The sequence below is a fragment of the Accipiter gentilis genome, chromosome 10 (assembly GCF_929443795.1).
Source record: "Accipiter gentilis chromosome 10, bAccGen1.1, whole genome shotgun sequence".
Lineage (NCBI taxonomy): Eukaryota > Metazoa > Chordata > Aves > Accipitriformes > Accipitridae > Astur > Astur gentilis.
This window is the reverse complement of record NC_064889.1, coordinates 22,091,134-22,110,869: the sequence shown is the minus strand read 5'-3', so window position 1 is coordinate 22,110,869 and position 19,736 is coordinate 22,091,134. Positions and strand designations below refer to the sequence as shown.

At 46.2% G+C, this 19,736-nt stretch overlaps 1 protein-coding gene across 6 annotated transcripts; it reads left to right on the top strand.

The window, feature by feature from the left end:
- The first annotated feature begins 8,774 nt into the window (after positions 1-8,774).
- LYSMD4 (LysM domain containing 4) lies at positions 8,775-18,032 on the top strand. Of its 6 annotated transcripts, none has more exons than XM_049811727.1 (4): positions 8,775-8,825; positions 10,174-10,461; positions 14,636-14,984; positions 15,889-18,032. In XM_049811727.1, exons 2-4 carry the CDS (start codon positions 10,189-10,191, stop codon positions 16,098-16,100), a joined length of 834 nt encoding a protein of 277 aa, XP_049667684.1. In that variant the 5' UTR covers positions 8,775-8,825; positions 10,174-10,188; the 3' UTR covers positions 16,101-18,032. The 6 variants fall into 6 exon arrangements, with proteins under 6 accessions (XP_049667684.1, XP_049667687.1, XP_049667686.1 ...); XM_049811730.1 differs by lacking the exon at positions 8,775-8,825 and adding an exon at positions 9,146-9,351; XM_049811729.1 differs by lacking the exon at positions 8,775-8,825 and adding an exon at positions 9,373-9,874.
- Positions 18,033-19,736: the final 1,704 nt, after the last annotated feature.

Here is a 19,736-nt window from a genome sequence, read left to right as displayed (position 1 = left end):
TTAAAGCTGTTCTTTTGGCTTCAGAAATTTGCGGATTGAAGCTGAGAGATGCAATTCAGCTGTTTACTTGCATATCTGCAACAGCCCTGCTGTGCTATTGCACTCGCCTTGGTCAGGCAGTTGTGTTAACAGCACTTTCCAATTAAAGTAGCAGCCTCAGCTACAGAAAATGCTTTTCCTAACTGGGCATTTATCTGATTTTTTATTTTTTATTTTTTTTTTTAAATTACCGATGGAGCATAGGGCTGTTTTGTTTCCCAACCCTTATTATAATTAATCCATCATAATTTCTGGTGACTGGGCTGGCTCTTGCTGGATTTTTTATTTCTTGCCATTTTCAGCATCAGCTTGGGCCAATAACACTCAGACGCCACATTACTCACACAATGGGGAGCACTGATGTGAGCAATCAGACAAATATCAGGTGCATAAGCAACTCCTGAAGTTCTGCTCACCCAGAGCAGGAAAAAAGACACCCTGTTCCAGGAATAGCCCTGCCAGAAAAACCCAGAGCCTTACTATGTAAATTGTGGCTACTTCCCTGACTGAAATGTTCCTACTCTGAAAACTTGGCTTTTAAGACCTTCACAGCCAAGATCAAGGCGTTTTCCCATTACCTGAACATTCAGAGTCTCCAAGAGAATAAATGGTATCAGATGAACCCTGCATCTTTCTTCACAGTGCAGTCAGATGAGAGCATCATTTTTTCATTTCACCTCGCTGAAAGGGACATGCTGGGCTCCATCCTGCCTGTAGTGCAACAAGCTCAGCAAGGCTTGTCCAGTGGGATGCAGTGGGATCTGAACTGAGACCTGGGATTTTCACTCCAGACGTATTTGCCATTGCAGACAATGCTGTAACTGTCTGCTGGTTTAATGTGCTTTGTAACATGAGTGCAGAACTGCTTAGGCTGGGACTGCAGGAACTTGAGAAGGACCAGATGCAATGACGAAAGCACAGGTTTCAGTGCTGACATCCTGTCCCATGAGGCCATAAAGCCCCTCTCTCCTACGACATGCTTTTCCCATAGTTTGATCAGCTGTAGCTGTCACTCTGGGCTTGTGCCCAGCACAGCGACCCTCAAATCTTGGAGCACCTCAGTTCTGCAAGACCCTTGCAAGGATGCTAAAACCACAGATGGACAAGAAAGCAAAGCGTCCTGCTGCCCCCACGTGTTACTTGTTCATTATTGTTGCCACACACCAGTAAAGACGTGGGAACCCTATTGGCAAGCATGAAGGAGAGCCAGGCTAAGCACAGTACAGACTCTCAGCTACTGAGGTCAAAGGTCTTGCTTTGGAAGATTCTTCTGTTTCTTCTGTTCCTCCCGCAAGCTCAGGGCCTTCCCTGGGGCACCTTATATTCAAAAAACTGAAAAGTTAGATTGGACATGTTTGGAAGTGAGACAAGCTGGAGACAGCATGGAGGCATGCAATACACAGCAAAGCACAGAGATGTCATCATCCCATTCTGAAAGGATGCATGTGCAACACTGAGACTGCCACGCAATGCTGAATGATATCAGATATCAGCACAGCGTGTTCAGGCTTGTTGGCTCAGACCACGAGGAGCGCAGAGCGAGAGACAGCTCTTGGCAGGCTGAGCTCACATGATAAGGTCATTGAAAAGACAATTGATGCTTTCATCAACCTGCCTTTCCCCAGTATCAGCACCAGTTTGAGCAAGGTCTCAATTTGTGCTCCTGTAATATACAGTGCTCCGCATGGTGCCAAGGACAAAATCTTCCTCGCAAATTCATTGAAGCTGTGTTTTTCCAACCAGTGTCTCAGCTCCCCACTGCCATCCTTCTTGGCCCTGTCAGGTTCCAGTTTTGAACCATTAAATGGCACCTCTTGGAAGAGTTACATTCCTTCTGGATCAGTGGCACCTCTCAAGCAGAAGGGAGAACAGGCTGTAGTTACTGGCTACCTATCTGCTGCTTCCCAACAGTCATAATTTACCTTTTGGACATCCATTAGGGATCTCATGGTTTTGTCCTTCTCTGTTGAGCAGTACTTGTCAGGGCTGCACATGCTAATTATTGTAGAGAGCATCAATCCCAGAAGCTGCCTGAAGCCTGGGGGTGATAGGTTGGTAGCAGCAGCCAAACTCTCACTGGCCCAAATGGAGCCAGTTTGTGGCTCAGGGGGGTCATGTAGACCAGTGGTTCTGACCACCACTAACACAGCTTCTTGGAAAGGTAGGCTTGGCTGTTTGCCGTCCTTTCATCGAGAGCCTTTTTGGCCCTGGCACCATTAACAGGTGGGCCAAGGAGCAATGCCTCAGCTAAAGATTGTCCACAGACTACCCTGGACACTGCCTAGAGCTCTCTGAGAACATCTGAAGGGAACAACACACGCTGGCAGGGCTTACGTGCTCCGGCAATTGGGGATTGCAAACACATGCTTCAGCTATGTAAGAAATCTTTGACTTGTTCTGAATGCGATTCTGCCTGGGTTTCTTCCCAGGAACATTCCTGTTCTTCACAATTTACCAGTTGCAGGAAGGGAGAAGCGAGGGGGAGGGATTTGAAGAGTAAGGGAGAGGAAAGGGAACAAATCTTACAGTGCTTTCCCTAGCCAAATTCCTCCAGAAGGACAGGGTGTGGAGTATGGACTCCAGAATTTGGCACAATCCCAAGAAAATATGAACTACAAAATTAAAACCACTTTTAATTAGTCATTTGTTTTTATATAAAGAATAAGTCTCTGTTTTTCTGAAGTAATTCAGCGTCTGCTCTCACATAAACCAGGCAGCCCCTGCCAAATGGTGCTGCGTGATAGAGAGCAAGCACAGAACTAGGTCTCTGAGCAAAGACACGTTATCTCCTCCAGGAGACAGCAGTGCTGTTTAGATCTGCATTCTGGTTCCCAAGATAAAAGTCTTATTCCTAAGAGTCACGTGAGAGAGTTGCAAATGTAGTCGTTGTAGGTGGGAGTAATATGATGTCTGAGCTGGAGATGAATGATGAAGCTGGGTCTTTATTATAACACCTGCTATGTTACAAACAGGAGAAAAAGCTTGTGAGGGTGGAGGCAAGAGCTGTGCTTCTGCCCTGGAAGAAGTCAGAGGTACAGGGTACCCAGCACCTCACACCCTGACTCGGAGGGATGACGAATCCCTCTTCTCATTGCTGGCAACAGCAGGGTCCTACCTGAGGAGAGGCACAGGCCACAGTGTCTGCCACATGCTGCCCCCATTTGGAGGGCTGGGCTGGGTGGGGGCTGCTGGGTTGGGTGTCACATTGCTGCTGGGTGTACCCTTGAATAAGGAAGGTGTAGGCTGTATGCAGGTTGGGTCACCCCTGAGCCAGGGATGCCCCTGCAGATAAGGTGTGAAGCTGGCTGTCAGCCCGGTCATAGGGCTGCTCCTGCGCAGCAGCACAGACACAGGCTTTGTGCTTCTTTCCAGATGCGACCACATACATAAACCATCAGCTTGTTCCTGAGAGTGTCAAGTTCCAGGGCAGTCAATGACAGGAGTAGCGCTCCTATGCGGAGTTGCCCATGGCTAAGCTTGGAACCTGCTGAGGGAGACAAGCTCTTCCAACAGGAGAAACCATTAAAAGAGGCAAGGTGTAACCCGATGCTACAAACGTGCACTCAAGATTAACCTCCATAGCTCAATTAACTATACTAAATATATACCTATAATTGATTTAATTTAACTGAGGTTTTCTTCCCCACGTTGTGTGCCTACTGCATCAACCTCTTAAACTTACTGCTGTGTATATATATAATTCAGTCAAATGTACATACAGTACCCACATAAGCCTAGTCACTCCGGACACCAGGGAGAGTATTACTTTGTTGTATTTGGCTCATACTTCTGCCTTAGCACAGGGGACAACTTCACTGAAATTGGTTATGCTACATTAGTCCAAAACTAGAGCAAAGCCCAGCATTTATAAATTACTTGCAATAGAGGCATCACAATTTCTATAATGCCATGTCCTGAACGCCGGTGTGGTTTGCTACAGCTGCCTTCCAAGTCTCCCACTAGGAAACAATGAAATAAAGATAGAAAGGAATACTCATCTTTTCTGTTGTTTGTTGTTGTTGTTTTTATTTTTTTAATAATTCAGCAATATTAGAACGATCAGCAGATTCCTGCTGCCTCACAGTGCTGTATAGGAGCCTTCCCCTGTATATGCTAAACAGGAGTAATTGGTTGATATTAAGAGGCAGATGCTCAAAAAGTATTTCTTTAACTCGTGCTGTACATAGTGTTAGGATGGTAGTTCAGTACTTGTGAGGCTCCCCTCCTTCCTCTTTTATTGGTTGTATATTCTACTTTTTTATTGTTAATAGCCAAGATGGCAAAGGAAACGGGTGAATGATTTCACTCTGTCTTGCTTTTATTAATCCCAAATTATGGATCAAGTCACAATTAATGATGGTCCTGGTGATTTATTAATTGCAATTTTTACTCCGACTAGTCCTGAACAGTTGGAAGCCATCAGATGCCAGCCTGAGCAGCTGTAGCCTGAGCATCAGTTAGCACCGATGAGCAACGTGTGCATGGACGTGTGAAATGGCCCATCTCTGGGCATGCGACTTCATTGAATACCAGTGCAAGAGAGACTGGAGCTGCTTTCTGCGATTTGCAAGTTAAGTTATTAGTTTCCCAAGGGTGGAAAGCAGACTATCGCTGAGTGATCGGAAATCCAAATAATAGATTTTACTGCAGAGCTTAGAAGGCTGCTTAAAGAGAAGCAAAGAGAGACACAAGGAATACGTGTCTGACACTTGCGACACTTCTGAAGTGAGCCTGAAAAAAGAGGGGCAAAACCAAACTGATGAAGAGAACAGCAATTCCGGATCTGAGCAAGATCATAGAGGAATCTCAGGGACAAAAGAGGAGAGCCCTATTCTAGATTATGCTGTCTTTGGAAAGCCCCAGCCAAGACCTTAATTAAAGCTTTGATTCTTTATCATGAAGTAATTAACTCTGATGTTCCCTGGGAAGGAGCTTGCATCGATGTGAATGCTGGCTGGTGCCCAGCGTCATGGACACATTGCTACGTTGGATTAAGCGAACATGAGCAGACTTTCTCAGTTCTGTTGCCCTCCACATTGACATAAGTCAGAGGTAGGAGGATTTCTTCCTGAAATGCAGGGGACATATGACCCTTATGTTGGTTGAATGTGTATAATGACTGAACCATTCAGCTCTGAGACAGACTTCACTTGTTTGTGACTTTGCAGCTCTCACAATCCATCTGCTAACAACAAAACTTTTCCAATTATTTGGAATGATGACATCATCCATGCAATTGGCCCAGAGCCAACATCAGCACTCCTACAAAACAGACAGTTATTTCTTGTTAAGCATTATCATATTCTTCATACTGACCACAGTTTGCATCAATTGAGCTTCAGCATGGCAAGGCCTCTGGGAAGCAGTAACATTGGCAGCAATAAAGCCACTGAGCAGACGCATCCCTCAGTTCACTTGGCTGAGGGTCTGAAATGATGTATCTGTGGATTGCTCACATGCCACCTCATCTCTCTACTTTGGTTTGAACAAACCTGGCTTACACAAAATGAGGTGGGCAGCAGTCGAGCTCAGAGAACCAGGAAGGATAAGCTGTTCTGAGGTGCAGAGTTGAGCTCTTCTGCTGCGAAGTGAAATGGCTCAAGAAAGGCCAGGGAGTCAGCAAAAGCTGCTGGGAAATGACACAAGGCTGAATTTCAACTATTGCAAATGGAAAGATTAGCGGAGGATGCTCACACTGAAAAAGCCTGGAAAAAGCAGATAGGTATCTAAAACATTTTGAAAGGCATCCAGTCGTGGTGCTTTTTTTCAGTGTAATAAATCCTTGCTGGATTAATTACCCAATAGTGAAATTATCCCACTCTGCTAGAGGCAGATTCCTTGCTGAAGTGAGAACAATTATAATATTTTAAGGTAAAATATGATAGTTTGAAGGTCCCAGAGGGCAGAAGGGGCAGGGCTGCACTCAGCGAATGGTCACTAATTCCCTGTCATTTCCCTACTCAGGCCTGGTAAAACATATCACATCTGCCATTTGAATTTTAGGCCAAGATAAAAGGAATCTTGTAACGCCCTATAACTCAAGAACGCTACATATTTAAAGCAGTAAATTCTCACAAGGGACTGTGATCCTTTTGCAGCATAGATTTATTGCAGACTGCTGGGAGGGAGAGCAGAGTCATTTCACAGGACCACAACAGCAGCAGGTAACTGGGGTCCTGCTGCTACAGGCAAACAGTGCTGCCACAGTGCTGGGGTGTTTTATGTTTGTGTAATGTCTGTAGGTCTAGGAACCACCAGAAAACAGGCTGGGAGCTTCTCCGTGTCCTGCCTGAACTGAATTTGCAGAGATTCATCAAGGTCCTATTTAGGCACCACTAGAGTTGTATGTCAGGTTCCTGGAAGTAAGAAAGGTGAAGGACCTTTCCATGATCTGCTGCAGAGTCCTCCACAGACAGTTAGAAAAAAAAAAATTCCTGAGCTGTTTGAATTTCCCATAAAAGGCAGGAAGCAACTTGACAGTTCAAGTGCCTATGAAGGCAAAAAAAGAACTGAAATGGGCCTTTCTTCTGTCCTTTCCACTTGATAATGAAGGCCTGAAAGGCACTAAATTGGCGGGTTTTGTTCTCAGGCTTTAATTCTTTCTCCATTAGCACTGCTGGAAGACTTTCTGGACAGACAGAAAAGAGGTCAGTATGCATCAGAGACAGTAGAGAAACCTGCAGATTTGTCTGTGCAGGGATGTTTAAATCTCAGTAATAGATTACCCATTACATTGTGCATGGTACTCTGGACACTGCACACATTTCTTCCAGGACAGGACTGCAAGCAAATGTCCAGCTCAGCCTGTACAAATGGACAAATGAGCTTGAATTATTTGCAATCAGTTGACGCCAGTTGAGTACTTCTGTGCTTCCATGTTTATGATTTGTGTACACAAATCCGAGAAGGGAAGTGATTTTGAATCCAACTATTAAAAGCTTTTTTGCTTGATAGTCTTAACAGCTGTTTCATCCTAACAGTTGGGAGAAAAACAGAAAAACACCTTTTCACAAGGATTCTGTAAGGATCTTTCAGCTGGAGGATGAAGCAATTTCCCATCTACATTTCCTGGTGTCTTTCCATGAGATCAATGAATAATTCTTCATGATATTTTAAAAGTTAGAAAAATAAGAAGCAGTAAATGACAGTTAAGGAGAAGTAAGCCAACCCAGACTTAGCTCTGCCAGCAAAGTCTGGTTGTTTCCCCCGCATTTCCAGATCACCTTAGCAGTTGTATTTTCCAGGATTGAGCAGGTTACCCTGAGTAACCTGTATTTGTTTGACAAAGCCTGATTATTACTTGTAACTTTTGAACCCCAGTTGTCACAGAGAGATTACAAGTGTCTCAGCGAAGGCATTTTGGCACGTCTCATCTAGTCCCCAGGCTTGTAGAGCCCTCTCCAGCACACTAAATCCATCGTCTGTTGGGTCAGAAGAGTACATAAGCTGGCCGAGCCCCAAAATCTTCTGCTCATGAGACAAGCTGGCCCAGGGATGGAGAGAAGGAAATCCTAATACCTGCTCGGATGATGGCTCGCTGCTCGGAGGAGCTGGGCTCAGCCACAGTCCTGCCTGGCTACTCTCCCACCGCCCTTCCAGCCCTCCTGAAATCACTCAGCCCCACAAAGCTGTGTGGGCAAGCAAGAGCGGTGAGGAAGCAATGGCTGTTCCTTAAAAAAAGTAACATTGAGGCTTGGGGAGCCTTCCTTCCTCTCCAGTGTGTGACATTTGTCAGCTGGTGTTGCATCTAACTTAGTAGTAGCAGGAGCTGGAGAGGAAATACTCTCCCCTCTTGCCTTCCCTGCCTCCAGCACCCAGACTGCATGAGAGAAGGCAAAGGGATAGTCAGCAACCGTGCTCAGCTTTAATTTAATTTAAAAGTAGGTTTGTCCATCTCCTTTAGGGTAAAGAGCATCCAGCAGCCCTTCACGCTTCTGAGCAAAGCCCCGAGGCTGTCCCTCGCAAGCGATCTTCACGCTCGCCCTTGGGGTGAGCGGTGCCTGGTTAATTCCTGCAACCAGCTATGAGGAAATATTTCTCCTCTCCTCCCCGCCCCAGCCCAGAAAAGCTCTGCATGTGGAACTTGTTAAAGATTTGTCCTGAACTTGTTTTTTAAACATAAGCCACGAGGCAGGATGGGCCAAGGAAAACATACCAGTGCAGAATACACCTCATCAGACCCACCGACCTCTCTGCCAGCACCGGCTTCGCCGCAGCTGCGGCCAAATGCCATGAGCCCGTGGGGCGGCGCGGCTGGAAGGGAGCGGCGTCCACACGCCCTCGCCAGCCTCGCCCAGCAAGGGAGGGCAGTCCAAGGCCTGGACTGACCGCGCCACCCTCCCAGCAGGGCCCCGCCGTTCCCAAAATTAGGGCAAGTTTGCTGTAGGCGGGATATAAGCGTGCCTATGATCAATGTATTGACCGTGGGATAACTGAAATTTTATTAGAACTGTGTGCATAGTCAGTACAATGTATATTATCACAATGATACCGCACGTAGGGCTGTACAGATGTATATTCTCTGCCCGCTCTTGCCAGTGCCTCGGGCACCGCTCTCGCCCGGACTGGGGCGAGGGGCGCGGGCCCTTTAAGTGGGGACCGCCCTCCCGGCCAACAGGTTCCAGCGCTGACCGCTCAACCAACCTCGCTGCGCCGCCCTTCCCCGCCGCCCATTGGCCAGTCGGCGCTGAGGGTCCCGCCTTCCGGCGCTGCTAGCCAATGGGAGGAGAGCTGGGCGAGAGTCGGGGCCAAGTTGGTGCGAGTGGCCGGTGGCCGGCGAGCGGCGGGTCAGTGCCGGGGGCTCGGGGCAGGGCCCGGCCGCCCCTCGGGGAGCGGGGGCTGCGGGGAGAGGGGCAGCGCCCGCCCGCCGCGGGTCAGGGGCCCGGGGCCCTCCGGCGCCGAGGGGGGCGGGCCCTGCGGGGATCGGGGGTGGGGGTGTGTGTGTGTGTGTGTGTGTGTGTCCGTCCCCGGTGAGGGGAGAGGGGCCCGCTGAGGCGCCGAGGGGATCGGGCCCCCGCTGAGGGGATCGGCGCGAGGCCCTCGCGCGGGGCTGGCGCGAGCGACGCGCCGACCCCCCCCACCCCCCCCTCCCCCCGCTCCCGCTTCCCGGGGCCCGAGGGAGCCCCGCAGCGGTGCCGGGAGCGGAGAGCCCGTCCCGCGGGGAGGGTGGCGGGGAGGCGGGCCCCTGTCTCCCTGTGGTGCCGGCACCCGGGTCGCCGGGTGTGTGAGATCTTGGAGCTCTGCTGGCGCAGCCGTGACCCTGCCTGCAGCCTGTGGGTGCCGTGCTCGGTGCTAATGAAATGCCATAAAATGGTAGTGGTTTCACCGTAAGAATTCCTTATGGGTAGACTGAGGATATTAAGGTCAATGGAGTTCTGTGAGAATGTGCGGTTTTCTTACCTGCGCGAAGGAAAAAAAACTTACTTCTTTGAAGGGGGGAGGGGGGGGAGGGGCGGGAAAAAAGAAAGTAGCTTCCTAGTAACTTGCCGCTGTAGGCCTAGCAATAATTAAAACAAAGTGCTCAGGCAGGTTCTTGTCTTTATACAACAAAATGGCCTTGTCATTCAGGTTGAAGCTAAGTGTAGCTTGAGCTATCTTTATTTAAAAAAAAAAAAATAAATTAATTTCCATGAAATTAAAATGTGGGTTCTTAAAGTGTAGAGAATTAAGGACTTCTGGAAACGTAACATAAAGGATAATTTTGGTCAGTTTTTATTGTGTATTGCTAGGACATCTGATGTGGTTCCATGGATTTTTTTTATTACCATAATTAAAGACACTTGGATCAAGTGACTCTGCTGCTTTTTTAATGAAATTACAGAAAGTTGCATTTAAGGTGTGTAGCAAAGTAGTATTATGTAGTGGTTTGTCCACAGGTAGACAAAAAAACCAGTTTGAAAATAATCTACCCATTGTTGAAGTTTCTGTACATTAACCTTTCTGATATTTCTTGTCATTGTTGTTAGAATGGTATCTTTTGGATTTGCCCCTGAGAAGATCTGGGTAGAAGGAAAGCTTTGGGCATGTGTGCACATATGCAACTGTGGTGCGCTTTTGTCCATTCTCCCAAGTGTTACATGCTAAGACATAAATACTGGTATTAAGGAAATTCAAAATGTCTGGTTTTTGTTCTAGGTGCTGGTATAAAAGATGAGGCTGAATGAGAGCCAGACAAGATCCTTCCAGGCTCCTGTCACCATCCATAATTACCCGGGTAGGCAGGTGTATGTGTTTCCCAGTGGCCGATCTGATTCGGAAGAGTCATCAGAGGAGGAACTCAATGTTACAGAATTGCGACTAAGAGGCAAGGAACAGCAGCGATGCAGCACTTCTCGGGACAGAGTTGGAGATGTGGTACTTCTTGAACGAGAGATTACAGAGGATGATAATCTTAACAAGCTAGCCCTGCAGTATGGTTGTAAAGTAAGAGCTATCTCTGTTTGTTTGGTTTTAATTACTTTAGAGGTATTGCACATGTACCTTAGTATCCAGAATTACAGGAAGGCATGCTGTTGTCTAATAGTTTTGACACTGAAAAGTGTTTGCCCTGCCTGTGTATTTCATGAATGGTCAATATCTGGGTAAAACTCAGGTGGAGAAAGATGGAAAACAAAAAAAAACAGAGTTCTTCAGCTAACAGCGTAGGAAAATGTTGTCAACCCCACACCCTGCATAACCTGCTTTCCTGTTTAATTTGGGTGACTAAGTGCAGTGTAGCAGTCGTGACTTGTACTTAGTTATTTAAGTGAGGGCAAAAAGTAGGAAGCTGAGTACAGAAATGAGGATCAGAGCCCTGCTCTCAAGGAGCGTACAGTTTTTGAAGCAAACTGAACAGTACAAGGAAATGCCACTCTGATGGGGTCTTAGTTTGGGGTTGGTGGTTGTTTTTTTTTTTTTTCATTTATTTTTTGAAAGTTACAAGCTTACATATTGCAAGGAAGGTCTAAGTCTAACACGGGTCAGTTTGGAGAAGGAGGGATGCCAAAGTCCAGGTCACAGAGTCCAGGTGCTGTCTGTGCATGTGGGTTCTGATTGTTGGCTGTCGTACCCAGAAGTGTGTGCCGTTCAGCCATCTGCAGGCAGAAGAGAGTGCATGTGCATGGTGCATTTTCTCTGGAGTTGGAACATACTACAAAATACGTTTTCTTTGTTCAAAAGAAGAGCGCTTTATAGAAAAAACTGTTGAAAAGTTTAATTACCTGATCTGAACATTAGATGTACCCCGTTGTTCAGCAGTTAAAGCTGTATTTTTAGAGCCTCGTATATCTGTGAGCTAGACTGTGATTAAAAAGTTCCATGATGCGAACAATTGGACAGTGACCTGGATGAGGATAATGATACAGTACTGGCTCAACTGCTGCCAAACTATTGCAGCCTGTCTTGCTTAACAACACAACAGCTGTGTGGTGCAGCTGAAGCAAGAGGGTTTAGAGGAATTGCGACAATTCCTCCCCTCCCATTCCCTTAGAAACAAAAACAAAACAAAAAAGAAACCCTTCTAGGTTCTGCTGATGAGCCTGATGCGTGTGAAGAAGCGAGTCTGGTAGGACTTGAATAGGCCTTGATTGGCACCGGTAGAGCCTGAGAACTGCAGAGCTGCAGCAATTGTGACTATATGCTCATCTGTAGGCAGCAGCAATTGCGTTGTTGTTGCCACTTACGCAGAATCACAGCAGTTCGGTGAACTCAAAGGAGGAAGATTCTGAGCAACTCTTCTGCTTTGTGGCATGGAAAAACCTGCCATGCCCCCTGTACTGTAACTCAGGAGGACTCGGTCCCATCCCTGCCATGACTGTTGATCTGCCTCCCCTGCTGCCCTGCTCCTGGAGCCTTTCAGCTCCAGCAGGTGCAGGTAGATCTACCCTGCCTGCCCTGCTGAAGGCTGCTGGGTTTGTCCAGTGGGGAAACCAAGCTGGTGGGGAGGTACCAGGTAGTCAGTGTTCTCTGCCCACAGGAAAAAAACCTTTCTCACTGCTTCCCTTCCTTCCAGAAAGGGCACTTTTGACTTGCTCCAATTAAATTGAGGAGGTACAGAAATCCTTATTATTGGAGAATTGTGTATTTGTCTGTTTACAGGCTGGCACTGATCAATTTTCATGTGTTTTGTTTTACTTGCATAATTAAGCAGCTCCTGAAAGGCTACCAGGACATCAGTGAGGAAGATTTGTAGCCACAAATATATGCGACTGTGTTTAAAAAAATCCAGGATGAACTTCTTGAAATCAATGAGAACTTGTAATTGGTTTTAGAATCATGAGGGCCTGCTTGGGGTGGGAGTATTAAGACAGTGCAACAAATAGCTTTGTGTGTGCTACAGATAACGTGGCAGAAATGCAAAGCACTTCAAAATTCTCATTTTTACTCTTGACCATTTATAGTCCTGGCCTGCTTTTGGCATTGTTCTTAGCTGGGACAAGAGGAGCTTGCTGCAGCCAAAAAAAATGAGTACAGAAAATAAGCCTAAAAGGCTTGTGCAGCCGAGTGCTCTTGCAGGCTTCCCATCAGCTTTGTTTGTTGTTTCTGCCTGAGTGCTGCTCCACTTTCTGTTTCTAGAGCCTTAGCACAACATTGCAGTGTGTGATTGCAGACACTGCAGGGGATATTTGCTGTCCCAATAATTTGCTTTCATTGGAACAAAACCAAAAATTAAAGCATCACCTCAGTTAGGAGGCTTTGGGTGAGATGATTGTTATTTCATAACTACATAATTTTGCAGGGCTTAAGTCCTGATGTTACGCTGGGGCAAGCTGCGAGGAGTCTGAACCAGCAACTGAGGATTCCTTTCACCTCAGGGGCACCAGATTAGGATCTAGATTAAGCTTCCCATTTTCAGATTTCTCAAGCTTTGCAGAATAAGCGTGAGATTCAGGCGTTATCTCCTCTCTGCCTTTCAGCAGAGTCTTGCTTTTTGGCCTTTCAGGGACTGGACGGTAGATGGGCTCGACGCATGGTGCCCTGACAGCCTGTACAGGCAGGAGGGATGATCCGCGGAGAGAGGCAGCTCCGCAGGCAGAGCTGCTGCCGCTCCTCTCTCCTGTGGTCCGCTGCATGGCCCTCCAACCTGTGGGGCCTCCCCGCAGGGAAGGGAGGACTGCCTTCCCGTTGGCACCTCCTTCGCTGCTGGGGGTGGTACCTCCCTGCCTCTGGCAGCCAGCTGGCAGCAGCATAGCCTGCAGATATCCCTGAACATTTTTGCAACGGCAAAGGAGATGTTTGAGCTCCCTTCTAGTGTATTCGTGTGTTGTCTTTTAAAAGGAGGTCTTTGCCCTGAGCTGTCAATGATTTTGGCGCTGATGGCACTGGCACATTTGCTTAGGAAGTGCTTTCTTGGTTTTAGTTCCTCAGTTTCTTTGGCAGCTTCAAGCTTGTGAGGGTGCAGTGAATGCTGTTCATACAGTGAATTACTAGATTTCTAAAAGAACAAATCAAACTTTCTCTGAAAGTGCAGTCCTCGTACTGTGTCTCTTCTGTATGATGTATTGGGGGTGGTTAACCTGTTCGTGTTGCCTTTCTCTGTGGTTTGGGGTCTTGCTGCTTTTTTTGGTTTGCATCCTCCAACCTTTCCCTTGAGGTTCTTTTATATCTCCTTGGCTGCTTTGGAGAGCTCCACGCACACATTGACAGTTCTGTTTGTTTTCTTTGACAGAGGATTTAGGGCAACTGAGAAGTTCATGTACTTATTAGGTGGTTGTGAGTGGACACTGTATTAAGCTCTCTTCTCTTTATTTAACATTAAGTGAAGAAATGCTGTCTTGCCTTTGTCTTTTCTTTGATACTGGCTATCCTTGTGACTTAGGCTGTATGTATGGTTTGTTCTTTCTTGCTCTTCTTACTGCTATTTGCATCACCAAGCTGGGTGGGAATACCAGTTACAGATGGGAACCCTACACACAAACGACCAGACGTGGTCATGGATGCACAGAGATTATTGCCTCAAGCATACCTTCAGCAGGAGCATTTACCAACTGTGGAGAAATGAGCTGTATGGAGCTGTAGTCGTGCAGAAGAGGGGTGGTGCTTGGGAACATGAGCAAAGGATGCCCATGTCTATGTGGGAGATGCTCGCCTGCTCTCTTCCAGGCTGTGATATTGCTTTCACAACTGTGGTATGCTCCAAAGATGGAGCTCTGTTCACTCTGAAATCACTTTCTGAGCAGAGGGAGGGTTTTGCCTGCTCATACTGATGTTGTCATCTCACCTTAAACACTCATGCATTGTTTAAGGTATGAAAACTTTTTAAAAGGATCTGTTACAAAGACTCTGCTTGCCTTAACTTGGATTAGAAAGTAAGTGAGAGAAGGGTCTAAAGAAAGCAAAAGGAAGGAAAAACAGTATTAAGCAAAATACAGCATATGAGAGATACAAGAGCACTAAAGGAGTTTTAATAGACAGACTGGTTTAATAGGGGACTTTCTATCCTGCAGGACCTGGAGTGTCCCTGGAACAGCTGGGAAGTCTCTGCAGAACACTAAGCCATTTGTAGCCAGGGTTTGCTTTTATTTTCTGACCACTGCTTGCACACTAGTTTTGTAGCTACTTCCTGCTTCAGTACTGGGTTGTCCTACACTAATATTCGTGTCCCTTTTGGATTCTGTAGGTTGCAGATATCAAACGTGTCAACAACTTCATCCAGGACCAGGACTTGTATGCACTGAAGTCCATCAAGATCCCTGTGAAGACCCACGGGCTCTTAACAGAGAAGGGCAGAGAACTAAGGCCACTCTCAACTGTGCCCTCCCAGACCGGCCTGACGCTTGTAGATTTACCGGAGCCTGATGAAGGTGCGAGCAGCTCTGCTGATGGCAGACACCTAAGTGACTACTTCAAGGGGATTGACAAGAGCATTCAGGATGCGGTGCAGGTGGAGGTCCAGCTAAATGCAGAGTATGGCATGGAAGCACTGGAGAGGCCGCTGCCTGAGTCAGGGAAGCAGGAGACTAGTAATGGTGCGGACTGTGGAATCCAGTGGTGGAATGCAGTTTTCATTATGCTTCTGATAGGAATTGTCCTGCCAGTATTTTATATCATCTATTTTAAAGCACAAGGCCTAGTGGCCCATACATCTAACACAACACTAACCTCAAATATTTCAACACATGGATTGGAAAGGAAATTGCCACAAAGCTCAGTTGTACAAAAAAAATCCTAAGGGGGAGAGAAAGCCAAATACAGCCTCTCCTCCCGGTGCAGGAGCCTGTACATCAGTGACTCTGCCTCAAGTGTGTTCAGGGGGATAACAATACAGATTATTTTTATTTTTTTAAGTAGCTGATATTGTAATCCTGAACTTGACTGAAAGTGAGGTGATGCGATTTTTATGGAAAAATGAGGATGCTTTGTTGCTTGTAAAGATAGATCATCAGGCAGCTGGCTTAACACTCATGAACTCTGTTGAGAGAAAGTATTTTGTAGCAATTTACTCATCTTGGTTGCTTCAGGTATTTCTTAATGCCTTCTCTAAGAAGTGAATCCTTTGCTGCTGAGATAAAGAGTGCAGTATTAATGTGGTGATTGGAAAGTTGGGGGTTTGCATTTTAAGAAAACACTTTTTGCTTAGAGTAGAAGCGGGGACTCTTCTATTTCTCTGAACTGTCATTTTTTATCTCTTGCACACCATGGTGGTTTTGGCATACTTAACCTTAAAATGATGACTTCTAGCATGTTAAGCTGGGGGTGCCATGGCACAAGGACAATGACAGCACCTCAGCTTTTTATCCTTTTGAGCAAATGTTTAAGCTGTGTTTATTAGGATGCTTCAAGCCCACTGCTGGGAAGGGTGAGCCCAGATCTCTTCTCTTCCCCTTGATGAAATCCATTAGAGACTTCTCTTGAAATCCAGTGTCTCTGCAGGTGGAGCTCATTGCAGAATCCTTGCTGTTGCCAGGGTACTTACTGCTTGTCCAGAGCCAGTACTTCAGCATGACTGCAGGTGGCCAAAGAGTATTGGAGGAGGACGTGAGCGTAGCATTAGGCCTGTGGTACGTAGTACATGCTGCTCAAAGGCTCGTTTGTTGGGGGGGAGGTCTAGCCAGTATTACTTTTTTTTTTTTTTTTTTTTTTAAAAAAGATAATCCATAATGGCGCACCTCAAACACCCCATTTCAGTCATGGACTTGAGTGTCCTTGTGTGTAGTCTTCACGTGAGCGAGCATTGCCATTTCATTTGCCACATATGGGAGGAAAGCCCTGCGTTACCTTAGACAGTCACAGAAGGAAGTGTAAATCCTTTGTAGGATGGGGACTGTGAAGCTGCTGATTGTTAAGGGTTTCTGTGAACTGCTGACATTTGCATGGAAAAGCTTCTGCGTGGGTAGGAAAAAACAATGACACTTTGGAGACTGCTGGTGGTGTCCCGAGATGTAGGTAAGCCTTAGGTTGGTGCTGTTTAGGACAAATCAGTAAAAACTACATGCTAGAAGTGACCAGGAAATGAGGCTTTGGGGAGCTTTGCTGCAGGGAAGAATTGGCCTCAAAACTTTAATTCAGCAAATTCAGGGGCAGTGCACAGAGGTAAATGCTCTCCTAGAACCAAACCCTGAGGTATTTTGCAGTGCAGTTGCATGAAACCTGGCCTGGGATGAGGTGATGTATGATGTAAGCAGCTGGCTCTGTTTCAGGAAGGGTCCTGGCCCTTTCCTGGGCCACTGGTGCAGGGCTTGGCTGGTCTCCTGCTGCTGAGCTGGCAGCTGCAGTCATTGCTGAGGGTGAGGGGCACAGGGCTGGTGGGTGGGTGGAAAAAGCTGTTGTTTGGCTTCCCCTCCTGCCTTGCCCCAGGATCGGTTCCATTAAGCTGTTGGTGGGACAGCAGCCTGGCCTGAGCCTTTTCACCAGTGGACACGGCTGCCACCAAGAGCTGCTGGAGTAGGAGCAGGGGCAGCAGCCTTTGCAAGGCCAGACTGGTGCTGACCCTGCCATGGCAAGGCGTCACAGCAGGGGAACTCATGAGTTGCTGCTTTGGTTTTTGTTATGGGTTGTGGGTTTTGGTTTGTTTTTTTTTTAAAGGTTTAGTGCTGCTTACAGCTCTATGAGGGAAGGCGAAGCTGGGCAAGAGCTGTGGTGTACAGGCATGATCTGCTTCTCCCTGAGGAAGAGCAGCCTGACAGCATCTGCGTCAGGGGGTGGGGGGGGAGGCAGGACTGAGGCCTCCCAGCAACCTGAGGAACACCACACCAAGCAAGCAGAACCCTGGGATGTTACAATGATAACCTGTGTTTCCTGCAGCCCTTAAAACAAAGTATTCAGGAAAGCCTAAGGGAACCTAATTTTGTAAACAAGGACTCTATCTTCTACTGAAAAAAACCCCCAACTTGTATTTTTCTTCTGTGAAGAAAATGTATCTTTCTTTGTGCAGGGGTGGGGGCGGGGGGAAGAATTATTACATTTTCAAAGAAAGAAAAATGAAATAAAAGCACAAGGGGCACTACCCACCCCAGGCAGCTTGTGCTTTTTGTTGTCTCCACTACTAGCCTATGCTGTGTTGCACAGCTGAGCGTGTTCCTTGGACAGACAAGCGCCTTGCAGCATCTCCACCTGACCCTAGAAAAAGTAAGAATTCGGAACACCTTTCTCTGCCAGGTTTTTTCTTTTGCAAAAGCTGTTTGTTTCACAGAGCCCCCTCCAGCTGCAGGGAGCCTGTGGGGTGATGCCATTTCCTTATGGCTCGTTTCACAATGCAGAACTGCAGCCAGCCAGGCAGGGCAGTGAGGGGAACAGGGCAGTGCTGCACCCTGCAACTCTGCCTGCAGCTGCCCCACCAGCTTCCCAGCAGCACCCTGCCTGCCTGGCTCAGGGCAGCACCTGCAGCAAGGGACAGGAGCAATGGCAGAAGGAGGAGGAGGAGGAGGAGGGAAGGAAGGGCTTGCCTTCAGTTCACCAGTCAGAATTCACCCAGGTCTTCCTGCAAGCTTCTGAAGGTTCTTACAGGGCATCCGTTTGTAATTTGAAGTAGTAACAGGTATATGTATCCCCCCAAAATCCATATTGATTAAAAGAATCATTGCTGCAGGTTAAAACCAATGCTTCAGAACTGAATCGGGTAGCCGGCGAGGGGGGCAAAGGTGTGCCACAGCGGAAGACTCGCTCTGCAAACACGAGAGAGGCTGGAGTACACAGTAAAAGCCAGTATCTTTACTTTAGTGAATGCAGGATACAAATATTTTACAACAACCTCTAGCATTTTCTTAACCATTTGATAAAAAGTTCACTAGAATATTTATTGTATATTGAAGAAAAAACAACACATTCAGGGAAAAAAATTGAGATTAACTTATTTTTTTCTTAAAAGATTCGTCTCAAGGATGGCAACAAAGTCCAGCTTGTGCCGCCAAACGGCTTATCAGCATTAAACCGTGAACAGCTTCTTTGTGAACTGTTGACTACAAACATTTACCAAATACATAAATCTCTTTTAAAAAAGCCATTTTAAATATAGCAAAGCAGTGTTCTCTTGCACAGCAAAGTGAAGAAAGTTTCTACTAAGATTTAAATGTTTACATTTATTAAGTCTTTCTTTCACATTCTAATTTAACTTCTTCCCATGATCAATTGTTAGGAGTTATTTTGTTCCTTATTTACTATGTATTTCTTGTGCGCACAGTAATTCGCAAGTTTCTGATGCATTAGTGTCCTTTAAGTGAAAGGAAAGGCTAAAGCATTTTTTCTCTGACGAATCCCTGATAACGTGTGTTTTTAAATACTATAGTGAGAGCTCGAAGATGGATAGGTGATTTGTCACAACAAAGATAAAAATCTTAAATCATTCAGGCTTGAATGGGTTCAGATGAGGACTGGATCCCCTTGCAACTTCATTCAGTATAGTTAATTAAAAAAAGTATTTTTTACCTGTTGAAATATCTGTGCTATGTCTTTTTTTTTTTTTTATAAAACATTTTTACAATTCCTAAAAAAGTATGTTCCAAAGTTAGTTACTTGTTATTAAAAATCAGGATTCCCATTTATTGAACGGCATGAGATTCTGACCCTGACAGGGGAGGTCTGTGGAAAGACTGGTTCTGCCAAGTCTGTTACAGGGTTTGGGGCAACACGTGAACAGTCCCGCTAGCAGTTCTCAAGAACAGATTGATTATTAGTTGTTGGGTTTTTTCAAAATTCATTGGTGCAATTTCAATACAAACTCTAACCCTTACGTAGCTTTTTTCTTAAAGAAAACAGTAATAGTACTGTTTAAAAACCTGCATAGAAATAAAGACTATTGAGATACAGTCAGCAAAGCCATCTTATAAGGCACACAAGAAAATAGACAGTAAATGTGAATGCAGAACTCCCACTCAGATGTACAGCAAAGTTCATATATGTGCATAAATAACGAAAAAAATCACATAACTTTTCAGAGCAGTAAAAGGTTCTCTGAAGTGGTAAGTGAATTTAGTCACTTTGGAAAGAGAGTTGCCATTAGAAAGGGTCTCATTTCCCTCTATGCTTCAGTAAACCGGTAACTAACCACAATAAATGGAGAGTAATTGCCAAAGGTAAGTGGCTGAAACCGAACGGAAACCTGTATGCTTTTTAGAGGTTACCATGACAACAAGAGATCAGGATTTGGAAGCTGAAGGTACTAAGACTTTGTTCTTCAATCACACATTAAAGCAAGCACCCGAGGAGGGAGCTGTGCCCATTGGATTTCCATTTCTCGCACCTCTTAGTTACAGTATCAAGGAAGCGATTTTTTCTAATTGCCA

Bases quoted from the DNA above. Each gene is read 5' to 3' on its own strand.
- LYSMD4 (XM_049811727.1), top strand. From the start codon at position 10,189: ATGAGGCTGAATGAGAGCCAGACAAGATCCTTCCAGGCTCCTGTCACC. The intron at 10,462-14,635 runs GTAAGAGCTATC...TGGATTCTGTAG, and splicing joins CCCTGCAGTATGGTTGTAAA to GTTGCAGATATCAAACGTGT. The intron at 14,985-15,888 runs GTGCGGACTGTG...GTGTCTCTGCAG, and splicing joins GAAGCAGGAGACTAGTAATG to GTGGAGCTCATTGCAGAATC.